The following is a 26375-nucleotide window of genomic DNA, read 5'->3' on the forward strand; positions in this document are numbered from 1 at the left end:
TGAAAGAGATAATTCTGAAGGACGCTTGTCGTCAGGATAACCTGCTCAAGCCCTCCACACCTCAAACTTAAAAGTGATCTGCACGTCTTTTCCCACCCCCTGTCAGAAACAAAAAAGCCTAAAATAAAATAAAACCAAAAAACCCCAACAAAACAGAAAGGAGAACTTGGAAAAAAAAAACCAAAACCAGAACCCCAACCCCAAAAATGATTGGACAATCCTTGGAAGAAGCATTACACTGTTGGAGAGAGATAAAGAAACAAAAAAAAAAAAATCAAAACACAAAGGATGAAGGGGTGGAGTTAAAAAAAAGGAAAAATAGAATTCAAGAGGCCTCTCTTTCCTTATTTGGCGACAAGCAAGTGCAAGAAAGTGTTCGTTGGGGTTTTGTTCAGTTGTCGGTCTTTTGCACATCTGCGTTCTGGCCAAGACAAGGGGCTTTGAGGTTTTTCTGCAGCACGTGAGCATCTGCTGGCTCTATCCGCTTGTAGTAGTTCTTCTTCGTCTCGATGATCTCAAAGCCAAACTTTCTGTAGAAATCAATTGCAGACTCATTGCTGATCTGGACGTGCCTAGAACAGAGACAGGTATCAGCACATTCTACAGTACAGTTCTTCTGCCTTTACACTCAGAACAGTTGAAGACAAGATAAAAAAAGAAGCTATCTAGACAGAGGCAGGAATGATGGTGTAAGTTCAGGACTGAAATTTTAGTCTTCCCAAATCAATCCTGAGCTAACACATAGCTCCTGGATGACCAAAGGATATCGTTTGGAGAAGTGGCAAACGTCTCCCCTCAGTAAAGCTCTTCTAAGAAACAAACAGCAGAGACAGTGAAGCATTACCAGATCAGTAGTTTCCATTTTTCTTAATCTGAGAGCGGTATATGTTTTATGGAAATACATAGCAAATTTACACTGTAGAGCAGATTTTTAACTTCCTGTAGTGATACTTCTCAGATGACTATATGATTTAATACAATTCTAACTCCTTGTTCACTTTTAACTACACCTCTCCAACACAAAGAAGCTCTATGGATTTATGAAGGCCTTTCCCCTTTTGTCTATATCTCCCCCACCAACCAATTTTACAGATCTTGCTAGCATATCCCAGAGTTTCAAGGCCTCCAAAACAAACAGTGACCAGTTCTTCATTCTAAGTGACTAAGACATTTATTTGCACAAGTTCTATCAAAAAAAAAGTTTGCCTCAGCACAAGGCATTCATTACACACTCAAAATTCAGTGGATGCTGTACCAGCTTATGAATCGCTTTGTCATGACAACATACTGCATAACCAAAGAACCAAAGTAACTCTGGAAGCAACAGCAGAGCAAAACAAAAGATCTTACTGTTAAGCATTACAAGCAGCAAATAGCTCAAAGGGTACTTCATTGTAATGACAAACATAAGCACCGATATCAAATTGGATGCTAAGCAGCACAATACATTCAAATAGAAGATGCATAAGCAACAGTTGTAGTAATAAATTCAATAGGCCACTAAAAGAACTTTGTTATATCCAACTCTGTAGGCTATTTATTGTCATCCCAGAATCCTACTCTGGGAAGTAGAAAGAAAAACTACAAAAGAAATGTTTTCTGCTTTAAAACCAGCGAACAGTTCCTTCATTGCACACAGTAATGTGCAAAATTGAAAAGGAAAGCTTATGCCAAGTAGCAGATATCTGAGAGGGAGTTCATTACCACCTCTTCTGTGGCAGAAGAAATGCAAGCCAAAAGCAGCTTTACACAAATTCCTCTTTAAAACACCTCTTCCTCCTGCAGGGACAGCACAAAGCTACAACAGTACAGGGCTTGGAAGAATTTTTACCTCATTAGCACAACTGGACTAAGCTTGAGGGGGAAGTCACTCCATTTATAGTGATATGAGTGTGTGAAACTCACTAAGCATCTTCAACAGTCCTCGCAAGAGCTGGTTCAGGGTGCAGTTCTATAGCAGCGTGAAGTTCATCCAAGCTGGACCTGCTGTGTGGGTAACCCTAACAGCGCACTGTGCTTGCACTCGTATAAAGCTGCATCAGCTCACTTGGTAATCACATAGACACTAATGCACAGGAAGAAGTGTGCAGCCAGCAGCAAGGGGAGGCCAAGATTTAACACCTATGGATTTCAGGCTCTGTTTCCATAGGATTGCAGTGCTCTTTAAAGTAGCCCTGTCTTCTAGCCCAGTACTTGTTCTGATGTCTGCATCATGCCAAGTGCTTATGCAGTTGATTTAAAGCAAACAAAACCCCAAACAATCACAAACGAAACCAACCCCTGCCCCCCCCACCCCCCCGAAAAAAAAAAAGGAAACAAACAACCCCACCACAATACAAACCAAAACCACAACAGAAAAAAAAAAAAAACAAACAACAAAAAGACCCACAGGAGAACAATACCCAGAAACAAAACTGAGAACACCTTCTCCAGCTGGATCGGGTAGTTTATTTGTGTTGCTGCACAAACAGCTGACCCAGCAGAGTGTAAGAATGGGAATAAGCAGTTGGGCCTTGCTACTGAACATGAACAAAGTGCTTGCAAGCACCTCTGATCTGATATTCTAACCCACACAATACTATCATAAAAATAGAGCAAATGCATCAAAACTGCATGCAAGTCTTGTTGTAATTTCCATTCTGAAGATGATACTGTACGGACAAACCCCAAAACAACCCAAATTCTTTAACAATTGGATTTTTTTTCAGTCATATTGTGTAATTCTGCTACACAACGTAATTTTGTAACTAAGCTACCTTCAAATTCAGCAAATTTGCAGGAGTCCTAAAACAAGCAAGCTTTTGTATTTCTGAGCATCAAACAACAAGCCTAGGACACGAAGCCCAGCTTTCTTCCTCGTACTTTACAAGAGGTCCCATGATCCCACTGAAACACATACTTAAATGTTCTTGGATCCCCCTCCTTTTGCTCCCATACATTCTTCTATCATCTCTCCAAAAACAGATGAAAGTCGTTTACTTACAGATAGATGTTGTCAAAAGTGCCATCTTTTTCACAGATGTTTAAGACATGATTCAACATTTTAGTTCCTGCCAAAAAAAGAGATAGTTAAGAAAACAAGAAATGCACAATCAAGTCTGTACTTAGCTAATGGCTTTCTGTAGGAGAAGCAGGTTGGCCACAGGTAAACTAAAATGACAGAAGCTGTGAGAACTGTAATAATCCAATGGGCCAGAAGCATAAAGCATCTTATTTAAATACTACCTAGTAAAATAATTTTAAATGGTTATCTTTTCATTCCAGTTTGTAAAGCAAATAGGTGACTAATGTTTTGATTAATCCGGCCTATGGGTTAGCAAAATGAAGAAAAGAACTAATTGCAGCATAGACAAAAAGCAGGTACTACCTTTGTGCAACAGAAATCAGTAGTGAGAAAGACAAAAATACATGGAAAACCAGTACATTTAGAAGAGTGAAGTGATAACCCAATGAAAGAATGTTGTGTTCTACATATACATGACTTGCATACTGGCTGCATACCTCTAATTATTTCATATCTTTGTGCATCAATTCTCACATCTATGGAGGCAGAGTATTTCCACCACAGATTAAAATAATCTGGATCAGAAATTCTACAAAAAGTTCATTTCTACAACGCAGGTTAAAAATAAAGAGCATATCGTAAATCATACTCTTTCCCCAAAGTCCCTTTCAAACAAATAAGTGGTCTAAAAGTGCACTAGCTTGGTTAAAAATCCAAAAGAGCATTTAGAAGGCTGCACAGAAATGTGGTTTCTTGGATGACCTGGATAAAAAAAAAGTTCCTCCTTACCTATTCCTAGCCTTCGGTAAGGTGCCAGGCATCCAAGTGTCATGATGTACAGTCTCTTCTGGTTCTGGGAGTGATCCACCCTACAGCACACTGCTCCCACTGCAATATCATTGAAATAGGCTGCCAGGGAGGGAAACAAAATGTTACCAGTCAAGTCTCAAACTATACATAGAGCTCCTTCATTTATACCCTATACCTTCCCTCTCACCAATTCTTCCCATCCAGATAAAATATCATATATTGTGGCTTAACACGTGTTCTGCTTTAACAAAAGCCATGCCTGTTCTCAGTAAAATGGAGGCTATTTAGAACATAAACCCTGCAAGTTTGGGACTGTGGCTTTCTGAGGTTCCCAAACAGTTATTTTTGATTATGTAGACCAAGAATATGAAGGATCTGCTATTCAAAACCATTATGGATAGCAAAGATGAGCACTTCTGTCACCACAGCCCACAGTTACTGGCAAGAACATTTGTACCTAATTTGGCTAGTTCGCCAACCTCCAGTACATCCTTGTAGAACTTGTCATTGTAGCTGACAGGAAAAATGACCTGGTTTAGCCTCTTCAGCTGCTTAATGTTGTGTGGCGTCACATCTCCAAGTTCGATCCGGCTACTGGAACAAATCAAAACATGCTTAATGTCTGACACATGGCAAATTTTCTGAGGACATGAAAAAGAAAAGTAATTTTATTCATGCTTAGAGAACTGTGGTGTTCAACCCATAGAATAAAGTCTTCTGTTGGTAGTTGATTTAACTCCCAACACCAAATTTCAGTTGGCACTATACAGCTGGAAGTTTCTCAGGCCACACTTAATGACCTACCACAACATATGTGCTGTTTTATTGGGTGGAAGACAGCAGAAAACAAATCTGTGGAGGACTATTAGCTTTCAACTTTACTCCATTAAGATCAGGAGGGAGGGATGGGGAAGATGGGAGGCATAGGTGAGTAGAATAGAAAAATAAAATGAAATCCTTATGCACACTTCAAAGACAGGCCTAATTTTACCACCTATCAATACAAAGCTTATGCTCAAAGACTGTTACCAGACATCTGTCTCTAAAAAGCAGCAATACAGTATGCAAACTCTTATTAACAGGCTTAATATGCAAGAGTGCCACTGTCAAGGTTATATCCACCTCCATTATGATCATCACTGAAGTAATTCTTCCTGCTGACTAAACAGAATCACAACCTTAAAACACCAGTACTACACTGAATCCTACCGAACAGAAACTGAACAAGCTTCTCCCTTTCCTAAGTTCCTGATAGAAACAAAGTTATTACATATTCATCGTCCCTACATCAGTTTCTTGGGTACAGATAGTTTTAAGGATAAATACAAGAACGAGAAACTAAAAAACAAAACCAAGATAATCAAAATGCTTTCCCAAATGTCACCGGAATCAGCAGGCACAAAGCCAAAGCACATTTGAGTTTGAAACATGAATTCTAGGTTCACTTCAGCCTTCTTTTACCAAATACATATAGGCAACCAGATTGTTTTCTACCCAAACACTGTAAAGATGATGTTTGCTTTTATAGAAACAAACAAATGCAAACAACAACCTAAACCAAATAAAAAAACATGTGAAATTTTGTTTTCAAATTGCCAGATTTCTACAAGGATAAGTCAGGCTTCAAAGTTTGTTACTGTAACACGCAGCAGCTGTTTTCTGCACCCTGTGCCACTCACAGTAACACAATGTATCAGAGGCTGAAAGGGACCTCAAGAGATCACCCAGTCCAAACCTCTGCCAAAGCAGAATCACTTAGGGTAGTCTGCACAGGAATGCATCCAGATGTGTTTTGAAAGTCTCCAGAGAAGGAGACTCCACAACTTCTCTGGGAATCCTGTTCCAGTGCTCTGTCACCCTCACTGTAAAGACGTTTTTCTCCTTATGTTGAGGTGAAATCTTCTATGTTCAGGTTTGAACCCGTTGTTCCTTATCACTGTGAACCACCAAAAAGAGTCTGGCCCCCTCCACTTGACACCATCCCTCAGATATTTATACACATTGATCAGATTCCCTCTCAGTTTTCTCTTCTCAAAACTAAACAGCCCCAGGTCTCTGTCTCTCTTCATAGGGGAGATGCTCAAGTCCCCTAATCATCCTAGTGCCTCTCTGTTGGATTCTCTCCAGCAGGTCTCTGTCTTTCTTGAACTGGGGAGCCCAAAACTGGACACACTATTCCAGGTGTGGTCTCACCAGGGTAGAGAGGTAAAAGAACTTCCCTAGACCTGCTGGATACACCTTTCTTGATGCATCCCAGGATACCACTGGCTCTCTTGGCCACCAGGGCACATTGTTGTTCCATGGAGAGCTTGCTGTCCACCAGCACTCTCTCTTGTGGAGCTGCTTTCCAGCAGAGCAATCCCTAACCTGTACTGGTGCCTGTTGTTATTCCTCTCCAGATGCAGGACCCTGCACTTGTCCTTATTCAACTCTATGTGGTTTGCCTGCACCCAGCTCTCCAGCCTGTCCAGCTCATGTTGGATGGCTGTACAGCCTGATGGGGTGTCAGCCAACCCCCCAGTTTTGTATCATCAGTGAACTTGCTGAATCCCTTCATCCAGGTCATTGATAAAGATATTGAACAGAACTGGACCCAGCACTGATCCCTGGGGTACACTACTGGCCACAGGCCTCCAAGTTGACTCTGTGCCACTGATGACGACCCTCTGAACTCTGTTGTGGAGCCAGTTTTCAATCCACCTCACTGACCAGTCATCTATGCCACTTCTCCTGAGCTTTTCTATGAGGACCTTATGGGAGATAGTATCAAGATATATGAAGTCAAGATATACAACATCAATTCATACCTAGGCAGCTTGTTTTCACAAAGAGATTCATTCCTAGGACACAGCTACTCAGAATAACCTACATAGTACAGGGAAACAAAGAGAGAACCACCAATCTGTACCAGACCATGTGGAGCATAACTTGTCTCTGCTTTGTTAACTGAGCTTGATTATACACCAAAACACCTTAAATTATTAATACCCCAAATACTGTATCAGTTTATCACTGCCAGTAAAGGGCAATAACATACAATGCTCTCTAGGCATTGTACCGCAGCCTGCAAAGCTATCACAGAACCAACCAGGTTGGAAGAGACCTCCAAGATCATCAAGACCAACTGATCACCTAAGCCTAACTAATCAACTAAACCATGGCACTAAGTGCCTCATCCACTCTTTTCTTAAACACCTCCAGGGACATCAACCCCATCACCTCCCTGGGCAGCCCATTCCAAGGGGAAATCATGCTCTCTATGAAGAAGGTCTTTCTCAGATCAAGCCTAAACTTCCCCCTGCACAGCTTGAGACCGCATCCTCTTGTTCTATTGCTGGTTGCCTGGGAGAAGAGACCAACCCCCACCTGGCCACCCTTCATGTAGTTGTAGACAGCAATCAGGTCTCCCCTGAGCCTCCTCTTCTCCAGGCTAAACAAGCCCAAAAAACATAAGAATGCAGCCTTTAACATTTACTTCAAGAAGAGTAACTTGCCCTCATGCTCACTCTTTCTTTTTATAGCATTCAGGTCTGCAAGGACATCAAGAATCACCATTGCCCCTTCTCTGGTATGATATAGATCAGACAATCCACCTGGTGCACACTGAAGAAGCTAAAATGTCAACACTGACTGACAGCCAGCTGAACATAAGCCAGCCATGTGCACAGGTGTACAAGAAGGACAACAGCATCCTGGCCTGTATCACGAATCGTGTGACCAGGAGGACCAGGGAAGGGATTGTCCCCCTGTACTCAAGCACTGGTGAGGCCATACCTTGAGTCCTGGGTTGAGTGTTGGGGGTCTCACTTCAAGAAAGATCTTGAGCTGCTGGAGTGTGCCCAGAGAAGGGCAAGAGGCTGGTGAAAAGTCTGGAGGACAGGTCTTGTGAGGAGCACCTGAGGGAACTGGGATTATTTAGTCTGGAGAAAAGAAGCCTGAAAGGAACCTTCCTTGCTCTCTACAAGGAGAAGGCTGGAGCCAAGTGGGTGCTGGTCTCTCCTCCCTAGTAATAAGTGACAAGAGAAAATTGCCTCAAGCTGCATAGGGGGAGATTCAGATCAGGTATTAAAAGAAAGGTCTCAACTGAAAGGGTTCTCAACCACCGGAACAGGCTCCCCAGGAAGATGGTTGAATTCCCATTCCTGGAGGTATTTCAAAAATAGAGATGTGGTGGTGAGGAATATGGTTTAGCACCAGGCTTGGTAGAGTTAGAGAATGGTTGGATCAATGACCTTAAAGTTCTCTTCCAACCAGAACACTTCTATGATCCTACAATTCTAAACAATTTGTAAAGAGGGGCTACCTTCTAGAGAACCACCTAGCATTAACTAATGAACTACCAATGATTTTAAAATTCTGTCTTGTAATACTGCACTGAACATATTAATCTTTTTCATTTTTCACTGAAAAGGCAATTGCTAAGCAACAAATCCAAGCTCTGCCCAATTGTACAGAAAACTCTTGAGACACCCTTCACTAGAGCATTCATACTATGTACCCCAATAGTGATCTCAAGAATGACAGAAGCAGCAACAGTCTACATATTCTTGCATCTCATCCATACTACAAGCAACATAAAGGGATATATTTCCAAGTTTTAGCTATAAATCATTATATCATGCTTAAACAGTCTGCAGTGTCTCTTTTCCATAGGGCTGGTGTAGGTAGCAGCTTTGTTTCACAGCACTTTCTATCTTCTACATTATTCTTGCTCTCATCACTCCTTTCTTCATGTATCACAAATTTCTTTGATTCTGCTTCAACATAAAACAAATCGTGAGCTAGTACAGATGATCTCCTCACACCACAGAACTAAGCCCACTGTAAACAAGCTTGCTATTCAAGTTATTAGACTGTGGGATAGCTGTATTATTTGTTTTACACCCATCTTAGCAGAGCTGTTCAGCCTAGCATGGCAGGACTGCTTCAGCCTCACAAAAAGCAAGTCATGCCCTTTTCTAATCCCAGTCAGACATGCTTCTAGCCTTTCCTCACAAAGAGTAGGAATAAAACTGTGGCATGTGGGATCACAAGTGTATTTGTGTCTGGGAAAGAGTTTTGCTGGACTAAAGCACCTCAGTAATCTCATGCAAGAAGCGAAGACTCAGCACCCTCTTACTCTGCAGTTTGCATCAAAGTGGAAATGAAAGGGAGCAGCTCTTAACTGCCCAGTTAGATCAAATTAGTTAGAGTAGGAAGATGCTTAAGAGTTGAGAAAAACCTCACATTCACACTTAGTCCCTTGAAAGTCTAGACCTCCTTCAACAGTATATTAACCTGAGTGGCTTTTTTTTTTTTTAAATCAGTAGATTTCAGCCTCAGTAGATCAGTAGCACTAGCACAAATGCTTACGATCAATAATAAAGCAAATATCTCCCAACAGACTATTACCAGGTTCTTTGTTTTCTAATTTTATTTTAAAATTAAATAGTTACTAATGAAGCAAGAAATCAGGCATTAGAAAACAATCACTATGGGATGTTTCTGATGGCAGTGCAATAAGACAAGGACATACTGTATGGGGCAGCCAGGACAAGATGTCTGAGAAAGGGACCATGGTCAGAAGATAGACCTTCACCAAGAAGGTTTCATACAGGGAATAAATTAGTGCAGAAGCAGAGTCTAAGGCTGTTCGTAGTTGCTCAGCCAAGACATCACCTCTGAAGCTGGCATTAGGCCAGAGAAACAAGTTCAAAGTAGATGGATAAAACGTGTTGAGAGATCTCATTGAGCCTTTGGGCTCCCCCTTCTCTCTCTCTCTCTCACCACTTCATTGCTGCTTCCTGCCATCTCCTTCTGCCTGCCTCCTGTGCTCTGTCACTAGCTATTTTGGTGTTGCTTGAGAGTTGCACCAGGGCCAGTAATTTATCCTGGAGGATAATACGAAAGAAGTTTGACAAACACTGCAGGCAGCATAGATCAATATGCCAAATTTGTCTTTTTAAAGAACATGTACTCAAACCATAAATTAATGTATAGCACTAGCTGATTAAATCAGTACCACATCTGTTACACAAATATATTCAGTAAATAAACTAAACAGGGATATGAAAAGGAAAACCCACATCATGAGAGTTCATCACTGCCTGAGGACAGCGGGGCAAAAGTACCACAATGGCCTTGAATAAAAACATAGGAAAGCTAGCACAAACAAACTGTTTCCAAGCCACGTATTACCGCCCTCTTGCTGGCACAAACATTTGTGCAACAATGTGGTGAATCAACCCAAATTAAAGCTAACCTTGACAAAAAAGGGGAAGTTTAATTTTAACCCACATCAGTCCCCTGATTGAGTTCACCACACAAGTCTTCTGCCAGCACAAAGAGAAGAAAAATCGTTGCCAGAGGCAGAACCAGTTGGTTCTTAAGCAGAAGTGCCAGCCTACCCCAGTTTAAACTGCAAGTACTGTGCAAGAGGAGGAGCACAGGGATCATTCAGAGTTTAGATGATTTTGTGCTACACCTTCTCATTTATGGAACAACATACATTTGGAACCTAAGGACTTAAAACCTAGCCTCTAAAGATGTAGGACAAAGCACCTGTAACAGAAGACACATGATACTCCTTCCTTTTTGCTGGAGTAGTGGAAATAGCGGTAGGGTCTTTTTGGTTTTGTTTAATAGTTACTCACAACTAGACCTGCTTTTGCAAGTTACCTCTCAGTCAAATCACTAACAAATTCACTGTATCAGATCAGGTCTGTTAGACCAGTCTTGTCCATTCCAGTTCATTACAGGCTGTACCAGAAAAACCCAGTCTCAGCTGTTGCAAATGGAAAGAAATTTTTTTTTCAAATCGTGAGCTCAAATTAACAGATGAGAGAACATAAAGATATATAAAGAACCTGAACTGCCCAGAAGGGACATGCCCTTTGTTAATAGGTTATGTTATTATTCCAATAACGCTCCCTAGAATATACATACTTCTTATTGGCATTCTCCTTTCCAAACAGCATTCCATGGAGCACACAAGTCAGCCCTACTCACCTTAGATGTGAAAACTCCTGGACCTTGGGATGGACTCACCCACTCCATCCAAAGCAATTGTTTCAAATATGGCAAAATGAAAGACTCTTGGTTCTTACTACTACAGTTTTTTGCAAATCCGAGATGGAGAATCAGTCCTCTGAAATCACTTAAACATATTCCATTGCAAGGCTACTCCCAATCTGCCATCATTTTCATAGTTAGGCTTTCTTCTGATTTCAATTCCAAATGTGCTCAAGTCTACACGTGCCATCTCCTGTTGCTCATGATCTTTAGGCTGTATTGGTGCCCATCAACTGCTATCTCACATGCCTTTTCAGAGAGCTACCATGACTTTCCTTTTAACTAAAGCCTCCTCCTTTAAGACAGGCTCTTAATACCTACTATTGTCATACTAGCTCTTCTTTCCATTCCTTCAGATTAACTTTGCTTAAATATGGCTAACCCAAACTGCTTACAGTACCCTAAATACTACTGCCCTGTACAAAGGCATTAAGTTTTTCCCATCTCTACTGGAAGCCTTTTCTTGACATATCCTAGGACTATGTTTGTGTTTCTCACAACTGCAACACACCATAACTCAATTACAGGTGAAAAAAATGCACTAAAACTTCACTGATTAAGAGAAATGGTTTCTGTTGTGTGGGGCTGCTGTTTGTTAAAAGCACACAGTGACACTGTCCAGCAATAGAAGAGCAGAACAGCGATCCACAAAATCTGAATGGAAGTGAGACTTCACCAAGGTGACATGCACCAAGCACTGAAACTGGATAAATGCCCAGAATATCAGCATTAACACTCCTGCTCTTGCATACCAGTGCCCTAAGATACTTCAGGCAGTTGCTAGAAAAACCCCTCACATTTTCTGTAGGACCACATGCAATCCAGTTAGTCCTATTGCAGCTGCATTCCTAATCTGCTACAGGACTGCGATTGGCTCTGTGTTTCCTATAATGTCTTGAATTTTGTACTAGTGAAAGTAACAGGCTAAAGGAGACAGCTAAGGCTGCGTTTTGCCCCTTACAGACTGAAGGAGCACTGCTGCCCAAAATGAGAGCTCAAGAGGAAGCCAATTCCCACTTACACAGTTCAAGAGGAAACACAAATTCAGTCCCAGGGAACAGCAAGTGCTGGACACTAGTTTAGAACCAACACCAGGGAGGAAAAGGGGCAATTTTGGAGTTTAACACTGTAAGAATCTCAGTCTCATTCAACTTTAAATAGTGCAAGCCTTTCCCCAGAGGGATGTGCCTGACTGAAAGAGATCTCAGTGTAACTGATAGCTGGGCTCAGGCTTATTGAAGGCATCTGGCATGCTAAATTTATCAGAGCTGCATTTGCAACTCTCAAAACTTACCGAAGTATCCTCAAACACTCAGGAGAGAGAGAAGAGGGAAGAAAAGGGCCATAGCAAGTTAGAGGACTTCAGAGAAGGTTGTCACCCGCTAAGCGGCCAACTCACTTTATTGCTTCTACTTTGGCTTCCAAGTCAGTGCAAGAGTCTAGACAGGATAATCCACTCATAAAATAAAACCAAACCAGGGCTATAGACCTGAAGGGTGTGGCTTTGTTTAGAGTCAATTCCAAAGCCAGAAGAGCCTCTTTAGTTTTTTGGGACTGGAGTTGGTTTTTTGGGTGTCTTATTTTTTTTAATCAGATGAGCTGTCTTGCTAAGCACACAAGTTAATCTATTTCTTGTGAGGAGACCGGTATGTTTTCAGTTACCTAGATCTGTGGGCTGCAAATCTGCTCTGCTTCATTTGTTAGAAAACCAGAAGGACAAATACATGCCTAGCATGCAAAAAAAGCCTTACCAATTTGCTTCTGAGCTCCCCTGATTTTCTTCAGCTCCACTTACTACTGCAAATATGTATTTGCCTGACACCTGATAGCCTGCTGGAAGTTACCCCCAGCTGTGCACTTCACTGCAGATCTGCAGTGATATACAGAAGAGTGCTAAGCCATTTTAGAGTCATAGTTAACAACTGGAGATTCAAGTGGATCTGAACGTGAACAGGTCTCACTGGCATGCATCATAACTTCAAGGCATACTTCTGACTCGCCTTGCCTTGCTCCTTTGTAACAAAAAAAGTGTTTCACAGTCAAGGTTTCTTCATTATATTCAGGTAATTAATTCACTCTGCTTCAACTTAGAAAACCTGACCACCGTACAAAAGTGCCCATTCTTCATATAGACAAAGTAAAGTTAGGCTAGCATAGCCTCACCATTTTCCCAACTCAAAACTGTTGAGTTGTACTAAACCTGAAATCCAGATTCAACTTGGAACTAAAAAAGACAACCCTAAAGCTAAAGTAGCAGTAATCATGAAGAATCTCAGCTGATTATGCAAGGGGGAGGCAGTGAGGTGATTTCAACAAGAGTCTAATACAAATTAATTTCCCAATAAAATTAAAAGCTATCTCATTTTGTAGTTGGATACAAATATCAAGAATCACCATGGCCAGCTGACAGGATTTCCAAATCCCAGAATACCAGAAATGTATAAAACAGGAAAGCATCCATATATGCATTGCTTAGCAGACTGTAACACTTCGGTGTTTCAAAGCACCTCATTGAGGTAAAGGCTTAGATATTAGATCTGCCTATCCCAGGTGCTTCAAAGCCAGGCAAAAGAGGAAACAAACTTGCCCATGATCAGACAGCAGATAAAGAGCTGCCAGAAATCTTAACTCTACATTGCTGGTCTAACCACTTTTCTTTAGTAGTCAAGAAACCTCAAAAGAACATTCAGATTTTGAGCCATGATTGCAAAGCAGAAGTACTTCACCAGATTGAAACAGCTTTGTTGTTGTGAAACAACAACATTAGTTTTGTGTCTCCATCACCAATATCCTGAGACATCTTACAAGTTACTGCCCCTTTCCATATCTCCCTAGCAATTTCCCCTCCATAACTATTCACAGGTAAGTCCCCAAATATAACAGCTGCAACCCTTAATTGCCTCCCAGGAGATCATGAACCTTTGCTAATTAATGTTGATGAAGTATCTGATGATCCTCAGGTGAGGACAGAAGCTTACCTTCAAATTCAAAATACAAATGATGCTGGGTTCACAAAGTACCTTATTTACATAAATCTATATAGCTCAAAGGCACTTTTTGTACTTACGGTAGGTAATAAAATATAGAATTGACATGAAGAGAAAGGCATTTCTCTGCACAAACTATTTTGGTAAGTCACTGAAACACTTTTCTTTGCAAATGCCTGTCCATTAGATTAGTAAAGAAAAAATGGCAAGTCATTATGGGTCTCCTGTCTAGACTTCAGATTTCAGTCCCAGGTTTGGGGGGTGTTTTGAGGTGTTCAAATCACACATTACATAAATGGCACACTGAAAAATTAACAGACTGTGTTATCAGTTTTATGATCTCTCCTTCAAATAAGTCTAAGGCAAAAATCCCTGCAAGCACCAAAAGCAATTTTCTCCTCTATCCTTTTCCCAGTAAGAATTGTTCTCAAACGAAAATCTGTGCTGAAGAGGTACTTATTAAAAAGCAAAGCTCCTTTAATTTCAATTTTCAACCTAATCTGTGATCTTTACTGACAAAAAAAAAATTCAAGTGCCATGTAGTGAACTTACACAACCCTTCAGTTGCTGCCCTGGGTCTTACACCCTACTCTCAAGAGAAGTTAAGTACAGTCATTAGATGATGAAAATGGGAAAATTTTTCAGGGATTGAGATTGTAGTCTGCCAAAGGCCAAAACTCACATGGACTCTGGGAAAGCACAGGGAGAGGGAAGAGGAAGAGAAAGGCCAAGTGAGTTCAGGAAGTACTTCACACATCAAGATCTTACCATTAAGCATGGGACTGTCCATGCATTAAAAAAAGTTCACGTCTTTCCTCCCCTTCAGGGAAGCAGAAAATAATCTTGATACTGCTATCCTCACTGAGGGCACAAGAGATGCAAAGAGGCACAGCACTTCTTTTATCGATTCCAAAGCAAAGATCCAACTTGTCTTGTCCTCTCCTCGCTGTAAAAATATCTAGCGCATTCTCAGATTATTGGTCTAAACACTTCTGGTGCTTGCCAAATGGCAGGCTCTTCAACTTTTGAATCATTTCCACCTGAACAAAAGTATTTTTCTAGCTCAACCATCACCCATTACTCCCCATTTCAGAAGACATTTAATGTAGCAAAGGAAGATGTATCATTTATCTTGTCCTCAGGAGACCTCAGGAGACGGCAGCTGAGCCTAACGTTTAGTGATACTACTATTCTTCACAGAAGAAATGTCCCCACCTAGCAAGCCAATCTAACAAGCCACACATACATACAATAAGAACTGGATGTCCAAATACCACCCAAAAGCCAAGAGTGGGTTCTAAAGCATTTTAATAAAATGGCTACAATGCCTATGCTACCTTCCTATGCTCCCAATCCTACTTCATGGAATGTCTTAATCTCATTATGGCATTAAACTCAGTGGTAAGAGTTATAAATCAAGTTAAAGTACCTATAGTAAACCACATTGAGTTCTTATAAAATAATCTAGACACTATTAAGCCATTTGTAACTATGCATAGGCAAAGCCTAAATTTGCCATCCATGAATGCAGAAAGTACAGCTCACACTAACATTTCTATGTCCCAAACAATCCTAAAACCAAAGCTCAACTGCCTTTTCTGTCTCACCACCAGAGCACATAAAACAATTCAGTAGTTCTCATAAACTTGGAACTTCCTCCCATACATGTTAAAGCTTAGCTCTGTGTCTTGCAAATGGAAACAAACCAAAGGTTCTCTACAAACTCTGTGCTATTAACTCAGAAGTGGACAGAAAGAAACTTTCCTGTTCTCATAAGAAACACACATAGCTTCGGAACTCTGAAGCATTTACTTAATGAATCTAGGCAAAACAAGCAGAGACATCAGAGCTTGCTTAACCATACTTCAAAAACACTATTGTTATATCTCTATGCTCAGCATTCCCCATCTGTAATGTCTCTTCTACAAAGGCAGCTAGAATAGCCCCAGAACCCAGAGACCTGCAAAGTCTCTAGGTTCTGAAGTCCTCTGTGGCAACAGTTACCCTGTCATGTATCATCTAGTCTGGAGGGCTTTCCCACAGCAAGTCAGGACTCTATAGAAACTACAAAGCATAACACTTAACTGCAAATCCACAAACATTTAGAGGCAGTCTCCTGGAAGCTCCTTACACAAAAGCAATGCACACTGCTGTCTAAGCAGCGTAACACACAACACACTGCTCCCTGTTTCAATCACTTCATCACAGTGGCTCAATCTGTGATGCCATGTGACAATGCCACAGGTGTTTCCCACCAAAACTGTAGAGGTGTTTGATCAACTTGACAAAACAGAATGTGCAGACAGGATGACAGACACTGCTCCCTGCTTGTACTGTGCACTACCCTATATGATACGTGCTCTATATATCATATATTCCCAGGTACAAGCATATGATGTAGCATGCATGTTCTGCATCACACCCCAGAATAATGTGGGGTTTAGGCAAGAGCACCACAGAAAGGCTGTATGAGTTATTCCCACAGGCTTCATCTGAACCGTTACAACTTAGAAAAGCATCGTTACTATAAGGCATCAAAGGCAACGAACAGCAAATGCTCAAGAACAAATGCAAGATTTTGTTTTCTTTCCTCAAAGCCAGTAGCAACTACACTGATAATACAAAACCACCAAGCAGCAAGTGAAAAACACTGCGAATACAGTAAAGCACAGGGAGTATTGTTTATATCTGTCTACAAGAACAGGCAAATTATTACAGACAGTAGAACCGGAGTTCCTCCCACATGTATTTTTCCTAGTGCAAATCTAGTTGTAAAATCGATTTTCAAATTCCAGAACTAACAATAGCAATATTTAGGAATACAATAAGAGAAAAGAAATTAATTGCTAGACAATCATGAATTTCACCAGCAGAATAGCAAATTATCTCTGTTTTCCAACTCACATTTAAGAAAAAATGTGAAACATAAGCCTCTAAACTACTACAATCATTCAGAAGACAAGAATAGAGTGAACATAAAGCTACGTATCACAAAAGTAGGTGAGAGGTAATAGCAATTACCAGTTCAGAAGCTGGTATTTGAACTACTGTGCAAGAGAAAAATCCACAAAATTTTAAGCAGCTGAGAAAATAATAATTAAAAAAACCCACAACCAAAACCAGAAGACACCCCAAACATTCACCATTTCTGAAACCAGAGGTCCTCTGTAAAATAAGTCACCTGATTTCTAACACCCTGATGACAGGCATACTGCATCGCCCCGTGCATTAAGACACTGGTATGTCCCATTTTGAATTCAGAGGGCTAACAGAGGGCTGCAAGCAATGCACCTTGACTGCAGAATCTTTCACAACTGAAATTTCAAAACATAGCTGAACTCAATAGTTTCTTTTTAAATTCTTTCCCTGCCAAAGCAGACTGTTCATAATTACAGATGATGTTACAGGTCTCAGTGCTCCCAAAATGAGCTCTGCACTTTGTGGTGTGGGTTACTATGCAACACACACACTGCCAGAAAAAGTACTCAGATGGGATCAGTTTGTTCAAAAGAACTGATCCACAATTTGGATTCAATACCAAAGGAGGATCAAATCCCTTCAAACACCATACTAATTTCTGCACATTGAGAGTCTAAGCTTTAGATCTATATTAGGACCTATCTTCTGATGGTAATTGTTTTTTAGGGGATCTTCTTCAATCTTTGTAGCTTGACAAACAATTTGGTTTTGTTCCAAAGCACTTCTATGTAACTTAATATATTCCTTATGAAATCTTTGTTTAGTCCTTTGATTCTCTTACATCAGGTTATTTTTCAATTTTACTTCTATTGGCCTATTTGCCTCAATTGGAATTTTTAGAGAACAACTGGATTCGATATGAAGATCTTATTCTGCAAAAGAACTTGCTGCATGGTGCCCACAGTGCTTTGACAAAAATATGCTGCTCTCCAAAGAGAAATACAGAAGTACAGAACCTAAAGGGATCAGTAAAGCTGTCTCTAAGTGAAAGAAAAGAAACATAACTAAAGTTTGCTGCTCTGGAAGCAGAAGAGGGGTATGTGGATTTGTTGGTTTTGTTGTTAGGGTTTTTTTTTTTTTTTTTTTTGGGTTTTGGTTTTTTTTCTCCATTAAAAATATCCAAAAAGTAAAAGACTCCCCAAAATGAACTCCTTCACAGCACAAGCAAAGCCAGGGGTCAACCCTTCAGGGAGTGTCACAGCACAGTGGACAGCTCACACCATGTGACCTGTCAGGAGACCTCCACAGTTCTGGCCTGACATGCCTGGGCTACTTTCCACCTTGTGCATCCAGGTTCCAGTATCCCTACTACTCAACTCATGCTGGCATACATCCAAAGCAGAGCTAAGCTGGAGAAAACCAACCAACAGTCAACACAGGATAAAAACAAATCTAATCTCGTCAGGAGCACCACAGAAGAGCAATCATATCCACTGCCACTTCATCTTGGAATGATCACTGCCATCACCCTTCTTGCAAATTCTGTCAGTCTCATTGTAAAGTGACTAAGCAGTGGGGTGCCCTGTTTCATGCACAGGCAAAGAGAAGATTGGCTGATACTCAACACACCCCTATTTAATGTCTGCTGAGAATCAATTTCTTCGCAATCAGCTGAGTCTCTACAGACACCTGCCAGCCCCTCACGATGCTTGAACATGGCTACATATTGTAAGAAACAGCTAAGTATATGTTACGAAGCAGTTCGGCCATGTGACCTCGTCCCAATTGCTAATGAGCTAAACCCCTTACCATTTCTTAGTAAAAGCTTAAGTGCTTCAGCTTCCATTCACCCTGCCTTAAGCTGCCAAACTGGAATAATACCACCCAGCATTGCATAACACTAGTTTCAGGAGCACTCATTTAACACTCCTTTGAGAAACAACTGTGGAAAACTTCTAAGTAGGAAAAAACTGAAGCACAGAGTGGAAAGCTCACATTTTGTGACACTGAAATCAATTAACATCAGGTGATTTAACCAACTCTAAAAACCTGTCCCAAAGTGACCTGTGCAAGGTCAGGCAGGTCATCTGCCTCAAGAGCCGAGTAGGGACTATGAAGGCCTTTAGTCTGCACCATGCTGCCTCCACCAAGCAGGAAATCCGAGTGTCTCAGCCAACCACACCTGAAACCTCTGGCTTTTCCAGAGCCACTGAGAAGTGAAGCCAGGCCCAGAGCAACGTACTACAGAAAGCAGTCACGAAACACAGCTCGTTTTCATATATCCTCACTGTACAGCCTCTCTATATATAAACGCTTCAAACACACCAACAAAAGCTTGAAGAAGACATTATGAACAATAGCGCCCAAACCCACACATCCGAGGCTAGCAGTTTTTTTTCTCACAGACCCAACACTGCTTCTTTATTTTTGCCAAGCAATCACGACAGGCCAACCAGCATCCCCACAGCCCCCCGCTTTCTCCCTCGGTTTTACCCACAACGTTCACAAGCTCCCTCAGGAGCACTAAGAGCCGCCACGTCCCGCGTCCTACTGGCTCAGTACTGACAGAGTTTTGGCTGCAGCACCAGAAAACATTTTCCGGTGAGGAGGGAAACTCCTGCAGGAAGCTCCTGCTCAGCTGAAAGCCATCACCGGCTCCCTACCCCCTCGGCCCCAAAGAGAGCTCCCCCAACACCAGCCCCCACGGACCCTCTCCCAGACAGAGAGAGAGAGACGTAGCGACATCCCGCAACACTTGCTCCAGCAGCTCTAACACAGCGGCGGCACCGCTCAGCACCCCCCCCACCTCCCGCCGAGCCGCGGCGCCGCCCGCCCTGCACTCAACCCGCCGCGCCTGGGCCGCGCTGCCCGGGCCCGCCCCGCTCCCCATACCACCCGTCGGCCAGCAGCGAGAAGGCGCGGCAGAAGTGGGCCCCACTGTTCTGTCACGACCGAGCCCGGGCCAAGCCCCTCCGGGACGCGCCAGACCCCATACTCACCCCTTCATGGTGCGGCCACGGCCTCGCCAGTATCCGTGCTGGCTACGTACAGGACCCGATGGTGCGGTTCCGCCTTCTCTCTCTTCTGCCCGGGCAGCACAGCCTTTTACTCCCGCGCCCGCTCCACATGGGCCTCCGTCCGCCCTCCCGCCCGCTTGTCCGTCCGGCTGCCGCCCCGCCCCTGTGACCCCTCACCTCACGCCGAGCGCGCGCGCCCCCGCCTGCTGCCTCGCCGCCATGAGTCCCCAACCCCCTCTCCCTCTGCCGCGCACGCCCTTAGCCTCACCGCGTGACATAGTGGGAAGGAAGGGCACGAGGGAAAGAGGCGGAGGCCTCTGATCACGTTCGCGCAGTCCAATCGCGCGGGCCCTGTGCCCTGACGGGCAGCTAGAAGTAACTAAAGGCCGGGAGGGGGAGGGGGGAGTGTTAAAACGCCCAGAAGGGGGCACTTCCGGCGTGGGCTGAAGTGCATGCGTGCGTGTGGCCGGCATCAGCTGATCCAGCGCCGCTGCCGGGAAGGGAGGAGAGCTTCGGGTGTGCCGGCGCCGGACAGGTTAAGACATCTCGTTCCCCTTCTTGTCTTGCCTAGTCGGGCTCTGTTCCATCCCCCTTTTTTCTTCCTAAGGCACTGCCCGGTTAATCGCGATGTGGTGGCGGCGAGGGGGGTAGAGGGGTCACCTCCCGCTCTCCTCTGGCAGCTCTCTGCCCAGGAGAGGTGGCCGTCTCGTCTCTGAGGTGGCCCTCAACGGCCACCCCCGCCGCGCGGTGCGCTAGTGGTCGGAAAGAAGGGGACAGTAGTATCCGTGAAGTATTATCTCTTGGGCGGCGGACAGGGCCCCTAGGGCTGTTGGCCTTCATCTCCCGCCCCGCCTGCACTGGCCCCAGTAAGGGCAGGAGGCTGCACTGTGAGCGGAGACCGCCTGCCGCCTCTTGGGGTTTGACTGAAGCGCAGCAGTGCATACGCGGTCGGTACGGAGCCGTTTCTCAGCGGGAGAGCCCGCTGACAGCGGCCATGACCTTCCGGGGCTTGTTTTTCAGAGAAAAGGCCTGGAAAGCAAAGCAATCTCCCCTGAAGAGAATCATAGAATCGTTGTGGTTGGAAAAGACCTTCAAAATCAAGTCCAACCATTATTTAACTCTGTTAAGGCTGGTGCTAAACCATGTCCCTCAGCACCACATCTTTGTGTCTTTCAAACACCTTCAGGGATGGGGATTCAACCACTGGCCTCGGGAACCTATTACAGAGTTTGAGAACCCTTTCAGTGCAGATGTTTCTTCTAACATCCAATCTAAACCTCCTCTAGTGCAACTTGAGGCCCTTTCTTCTCATCCTGTCACTTGTTATCGGGGAGAAGAGACAAACACCCACCTGTCTTCAGCTTCCTTTCAGGGAAGCTCCCCTCAGCTTCCTTTTCTCCACACTAAACGATCCCAGTTTCCTCAGCTGCTCCTCACAAGACCTGTTCTCCAGATCCTTGATGAGCTTCCTTCCCTTTCCTGGATCTGCTCCAGCACCTCAAAGTCTTTCTTACAGTGAAGGGGTTAGAGTTTCCTCGAATAAGAAATCTACTGAGCACTCTGAAAGATGCCCAGTGAGATATGTTAGGGATTTGCCAGAATCTATTTTAAACAGAAGTGTTGACAGTAGTTCAGTTTCTGTATTGGGTCACCCCACCATCTTAAATTGGTGGAAATGAACCTTTCTGTGTCTTCACTGTGTCCCTGCAGTGAGCACGCAGTAAGGCTGTAAAACAGGAATGAGGAATGCTGCTGCAGGCTTCTAACTGCAACTCTTCTGTAGTGAAAGGGCCCACCTGTTTGTTTTTTTTTTTTGCAGGTGAAAATACTAATGGGAAACAAAATGTGTTTCCTTTTCCTGTAGCCAGTGACAAAATTTTGATTTAGAAGAGGTGTTCCAAATGTCACACTTAGAATCCAGTTAAAGGCAAGAAAAAATTTTTGCGGGTTCTGGATGATACTGTGTGTGTTCTAGATAGCCGTGACATTGGAGTATATGACACATGTCAAGAGCTATCCATTCAATGCAGTTGCCCGAAGTAATTTCTTCTGAAGATTTTACAAACTTCACTCAAAAAATTTGCACTCCAGCTGGGAATAAAACTGATTTGGTGATAATTTTATTCATTGTAATGCAATACTTAAGCAAGTTGCATTGGCTATTTGATCTAGCATGTTATTTCAAATGCTAATACCACATCATGAAGTGGCTAGCCGGTGGAAAAGGAGGAAAACTTGCTTATAGCCTGCTAAAGGTGGTTTATTCACCCACCCATTTGTAGCACTTAAGCAAGTATGTGCCAAATGTAGGTTGGCATTTGCAAGTGAAAGTTTGAGTAAGTGAGATCGATATGTATTGTAAGTTGCTGAATTTCCTGATTTTGGCACTCTGGAGATCAGCACCTGAATGTTTGGCTTCTCTGAACAATACTTTTAAAGGCCTTTTCAAGGAGTAGCTAATCACAAAATATGTAATAGTATCTATGTTTATTATTTTCTACTTAAGAATATTTGAAGTGAGATTGTTGTCTACAGGTCTTTGAATGACCAAAAAATATTATAGATTTTTGTTATATGCTTGTCAGTTTATTGTGAAGTCTTCTTAAAAGCACTTTTATGCTCTTATCTAGGCAAAAAAAAATAGTCTTAATTCTATAATCAGGGGACAGAGCGTGACATTCAGAAATAATAAGCTGCCATAGACATCAGCTTGAGAGGAAGAGGAAGGAGAAATTAAGACAGTACTGGAAAATGACTGCTAGCATCAGCTGACTGTTCAAATGCGGGCTGAAGTCTTGTGTTGCAAGAAGTAACACAAGATCTCTTGTTTCCTGTCAATGTAACTTTTCCATTTTCCAAATCAAGAACTATTTTCTAGTGATAGTGCTAATGTTAGTGTTGAACCCTGAAGGATTAGTACTACTTCCTCATTTTTTATACAGCATTATCTTAAATTTAGGGGGTTTGAGTTTTTTTGTTTGTATTTTGTTCTACATATATATTAACTGTTACATTCCTCATTAGTCCTGACTTAGAGTCTGTAGGCTTCAGCGTGCTTCTGTTGTCTAAATTTTTTTCCCTCAGTATGACTTTGTGCATTTATCTTCCAGACACACATGGCTACTGGTATTGCACATTGTCATCCAAAGCCTCTATGAACTATATGATTCCCCTGGAGATAGGTTTAGAGGCACTATGCTGCATCTCCTGTGTTTTGATACCATAATACTTTTTTGTTCCACAGCCCTGAAAATTCATACTGATGTTTTTCCCTTGTGCTTTTAATTTGCTTGTTTGTGAGCTAAAGCTGTGTTCCTAAGTACTCTTTTTTAAGAGTAGAAAGATCACAGGATAACCTAGCTGATGTCTGTGGTTACTTTGATGTTGACCATGAAACACTGTCTGCTATTGCTGGTCAAATATAGTCCTTCTTTTTCATTCTCTTAAAACCAACAAACGACTCTTCAGCACAATGCTACACTGCCTAGAATGGAAATAGATTTTCTTACCTTCATACTTCTATCATTGGTTACAAAGAAAAGTGGGAGATTTTAAGCCTGGAAACATTGAGATGTTGTTGAACAATGGTATCCACATGATTTTTTTTTTTTTTTTGACTGGAACTGTAGGAGAGATAACAGGCAGTGTAGTCAATTGGAATATCATGCTCGTTCACACTTACTCACCATCTTGAAACACATGACATTTTTAGCTTCCCAGCTGGTCAGAGAGAAATGGGGACCTACTGCAGCAGAGGAAGTGGAATGAATTGAAACTTTTCAAACTTTTTTCCCTGTACAGGTGAAGCCAGTAATCGCTTCAAGGTCCAGCACGCAAAACTGTTAGACTAGATCTTCTGGTTGTTGTTGTTGTGCCTTCTTTCATGTTCTCAGGAGGTTCCTTTGTTCTTTTTGTTGTGTTCACTCCCTCCTCCCCTTTGAAAGTGAACAGTTTAGAAAGAGTGACCATTTGCTTTTTTGAACTCCCACATATTATGGTTGCTATAACAAACTTTGCCTTATAAGGTCTGTTTTTACTGAAATAATGCACTTCCTTGGAAAACTAGCAAGATGTATTATGGATCCAGTTTTATTTTCTCGAATGTATTTTCTTGGTTCATTGTCTTGATTATGCCTCTGAGTTTGTTTAACAGTAAGTTTCAGTGTTGCTACTCTCTTCAGAAATAGTCTGACAGTGATCTAATGCTTGCATGGTACCTGTTGAATAGTTATTTTGCCATAGTTTACAGCATTTTGGAGAATCCATTGTGGGTGCCTTTAACAACATTCAGTAATCTGGGAACACTGAAACTATTATGGACAGCTGCTATTGTCACCACATTTTTATATTGCTGGGCTTCCTGTATTAGAGGTCTGAGACATTCATTTAACTCTGAGAATAGTTTTGAGGGTCATTGCTCTCCCATTTAACCAAGACTCCTCCTGCTAAGTCGAAATGTTGGTGTGCTGGTGAGTTTTAGCTGACCATTTGTTCCTACTAATTCTGCCAGAGTTAGTTGGCATCTCAAGAAAAATGCCAGAACCTGCACTGTGAAGATGCAGTGTGCCTGTGCTATGTCCCATCTTTAGGATGCTCTAAGCTGTGCTTGCTTACTGAAATGGTTTGTTGTTGTTAAAGACTGTAGAAGATAGGTGGTGTGAATGTCTGTGCTGCTGGTCTGCATTCTGCGTCCTAAGCATGAAGAGTAATTCCTGTTGTGGTGGGGATGGTAAAATATGATGAGGGATATAAAGGTCATGGGGGAAAATACTAGTTTTGGAGAGAAAAAGAAGTGCTTTTATTAGAATATTTTTTTTATCACTGGACAAAAGCTTTCAGGTGTGTAAGTTTCCTTTAACAGCCTGAAGAATGACTGGACTGTTTTTTAATACTCTAACCAAGAATTACATTTTCCAAGAAGGTCAGTTAGTAGGACAAACTTTTGATCCCTCTCATTACTACTATTTCATTATTTTGTTTCTCACTATGAAAGAAATACCTTAAAAAGCAGCTCTTCTGAAAAAAATTAAAATGCTATTTCTGGCTAAATGCAGATAACATGATGTGGGACTTCTAAAAAGGCAATTCTGTTCTGTGAATTTCCTCTGGACCCTTTAAATCTTGGGGGTTTGTTATAATGAGATAAGTTTGCTTCACCTGGTAGATATTCAGCTACCACAATATGTGGCTTAAACAATGTTAAAATTTAATATCTTGGAGTGGTTCTGGCTATTCCAGAAAAGACTGTAAATACTTCAGGTAATTGAACATAAAATCTCCAAATGTGGCTTAACTTGCTTTTAAACATAAAGATGAAGTTTTCCATTGACTTCAGCTTAATTTCCTTTTATGAGAATCCAGTGCCAGTATGTGTTGTGATTCCAACCAGGTGTTTCATTATACCAAAGTGCTGTAAAAGAGTACTTTTATCTGCTAGGGATGTTAGAACTTTCTCAAAGACTTTAATACAAGCTTACTCCTGGTTCAGTTCTTCAAACTATCTGTGAAATACCTCACATAATAAACTGGAAATTCCATAATATCCCACCTCTCAAGACTGCTCTCAAGTTAAGCGTAATGTTGAAATGCTTATTCCAAACTAGTGCTCAGTGTTTTAGCTATTGCATTTAGGGATGAGGGGTCAGGCAGTGGTGATGCTCGTGGAGGAGCCAATGTGTTTTAATGAGCCCAAATTACTAATATGTGTCTGCATGTAAAACTGAGTGTGTCTTAACAAATCTACCAACACTTGGGCTGTGAAGTTGTATGCCTTTCGTCTGTTGAGGTAAGAATCTTAAGCTATTCAGAAGTGACTCTACTGAAATGTTCTAATTGCTTACAACTTTGCATTCATCTTATTTGGTATTTGCCATCTTCAGGGTTATAGCAACAAGAAGTATTTCAAGTAATGATGCCAAATACTCCTAAAAATCAAGTGACTTATTAAACAATAAAAGCAAGGTTGGGTTTTAGCTTTGCAGTGACAACAGAGAGATTAATGAAAATGTTGCTTTTCTAGAGGAAATGACCAAGTATTGCGCTAGGTAGATGGCTGCAGGACTTTTCAGTCCTAGCAGCAGGATGATAAGATCAGGATAAGAAGAGAAAGCTACCGTGGGATGCAGAAATGAATGTTGTATTAGTATTCTGTATTCTTGGTTAACATTTGAGTCTGTCAAGCCAAATAAGGGGCAGGATGTGTAGCAGGCTGAAAGGAATGTCAAATTTTTCTCTGTATGAAACTTGTGAAGCAGTGTAGCAAGTGAAAAATAAAGGGGGAGTCATCCATTTCCACCTCTAGAGCTCATCTGGAAAAGCCAAGTGGAAAGAATTGGTGAAGAAAACCCTACTGTGGAAAACTCCACAGCATATAACAAGTCATCTGATGAAGATTTTTTTTCGCATGAACAATGTGATTTTTATCTAGTAATAGGAGTATTTTAATTGATACAACTACAGTCTCCTGAGGTGCCTTCCAACTGCAGTGATTCTGTTGTTTGGTAACTGAGAAATCTGGAGTAATTTGGAGAAATCTAATGATACCTCACCTGGGGTACTGTGTCCAACTATGGGACCCCCAATACAAGA

The 26375-nt window shown here is 42.0% G+C and overlaps 1 protein-coding gene across 1 annotated transcript; it reads right to left on the reverse strand.

Moving 5' to 3' along the window:
- Window positions 1-387: 387 nt before the first annotated feature.
- Window positions 388-19803, reverse strand: NAA50 (N-alpha-acetyltransferase 50, NatE catalytic subunit). The gene is made up of 5 exons (XM_054385600.1): window positions 19770-19803; window positions 4272-4408; window positions 3794-3913; window positions 2984-3050; window positions 388-572 (listed from the first exon to the last, which is right to left on the reverse strand). Exons 1-5 carry the CDS (start codon window positions 19775-19777, stop codon window positions 392-394), a joined length of 513 nt encoding a protein of 170 aa, XP_054241575.1. The 5' UTR covers window positions 19778-19803; the 3' UTR covers window positions 388-391.
- Window positions 19804-26375: the final 6572 nt, after the last annotated feature.

This window comes from Indicator indicator, chromosome 1 (assembly GCF_027791375.1).
Source record: "Indicator indicator isolate 239-I01 chromosome 1, UM_Iind_1.1, whole genome shotgun sequence".
In the NCBI taxonomy this organism is placed as follows: Eukaryota; Metazoa; Chordata; class Aves; order Piciformes; family Indicatoridae; genus Indicator; species Indicator indicator.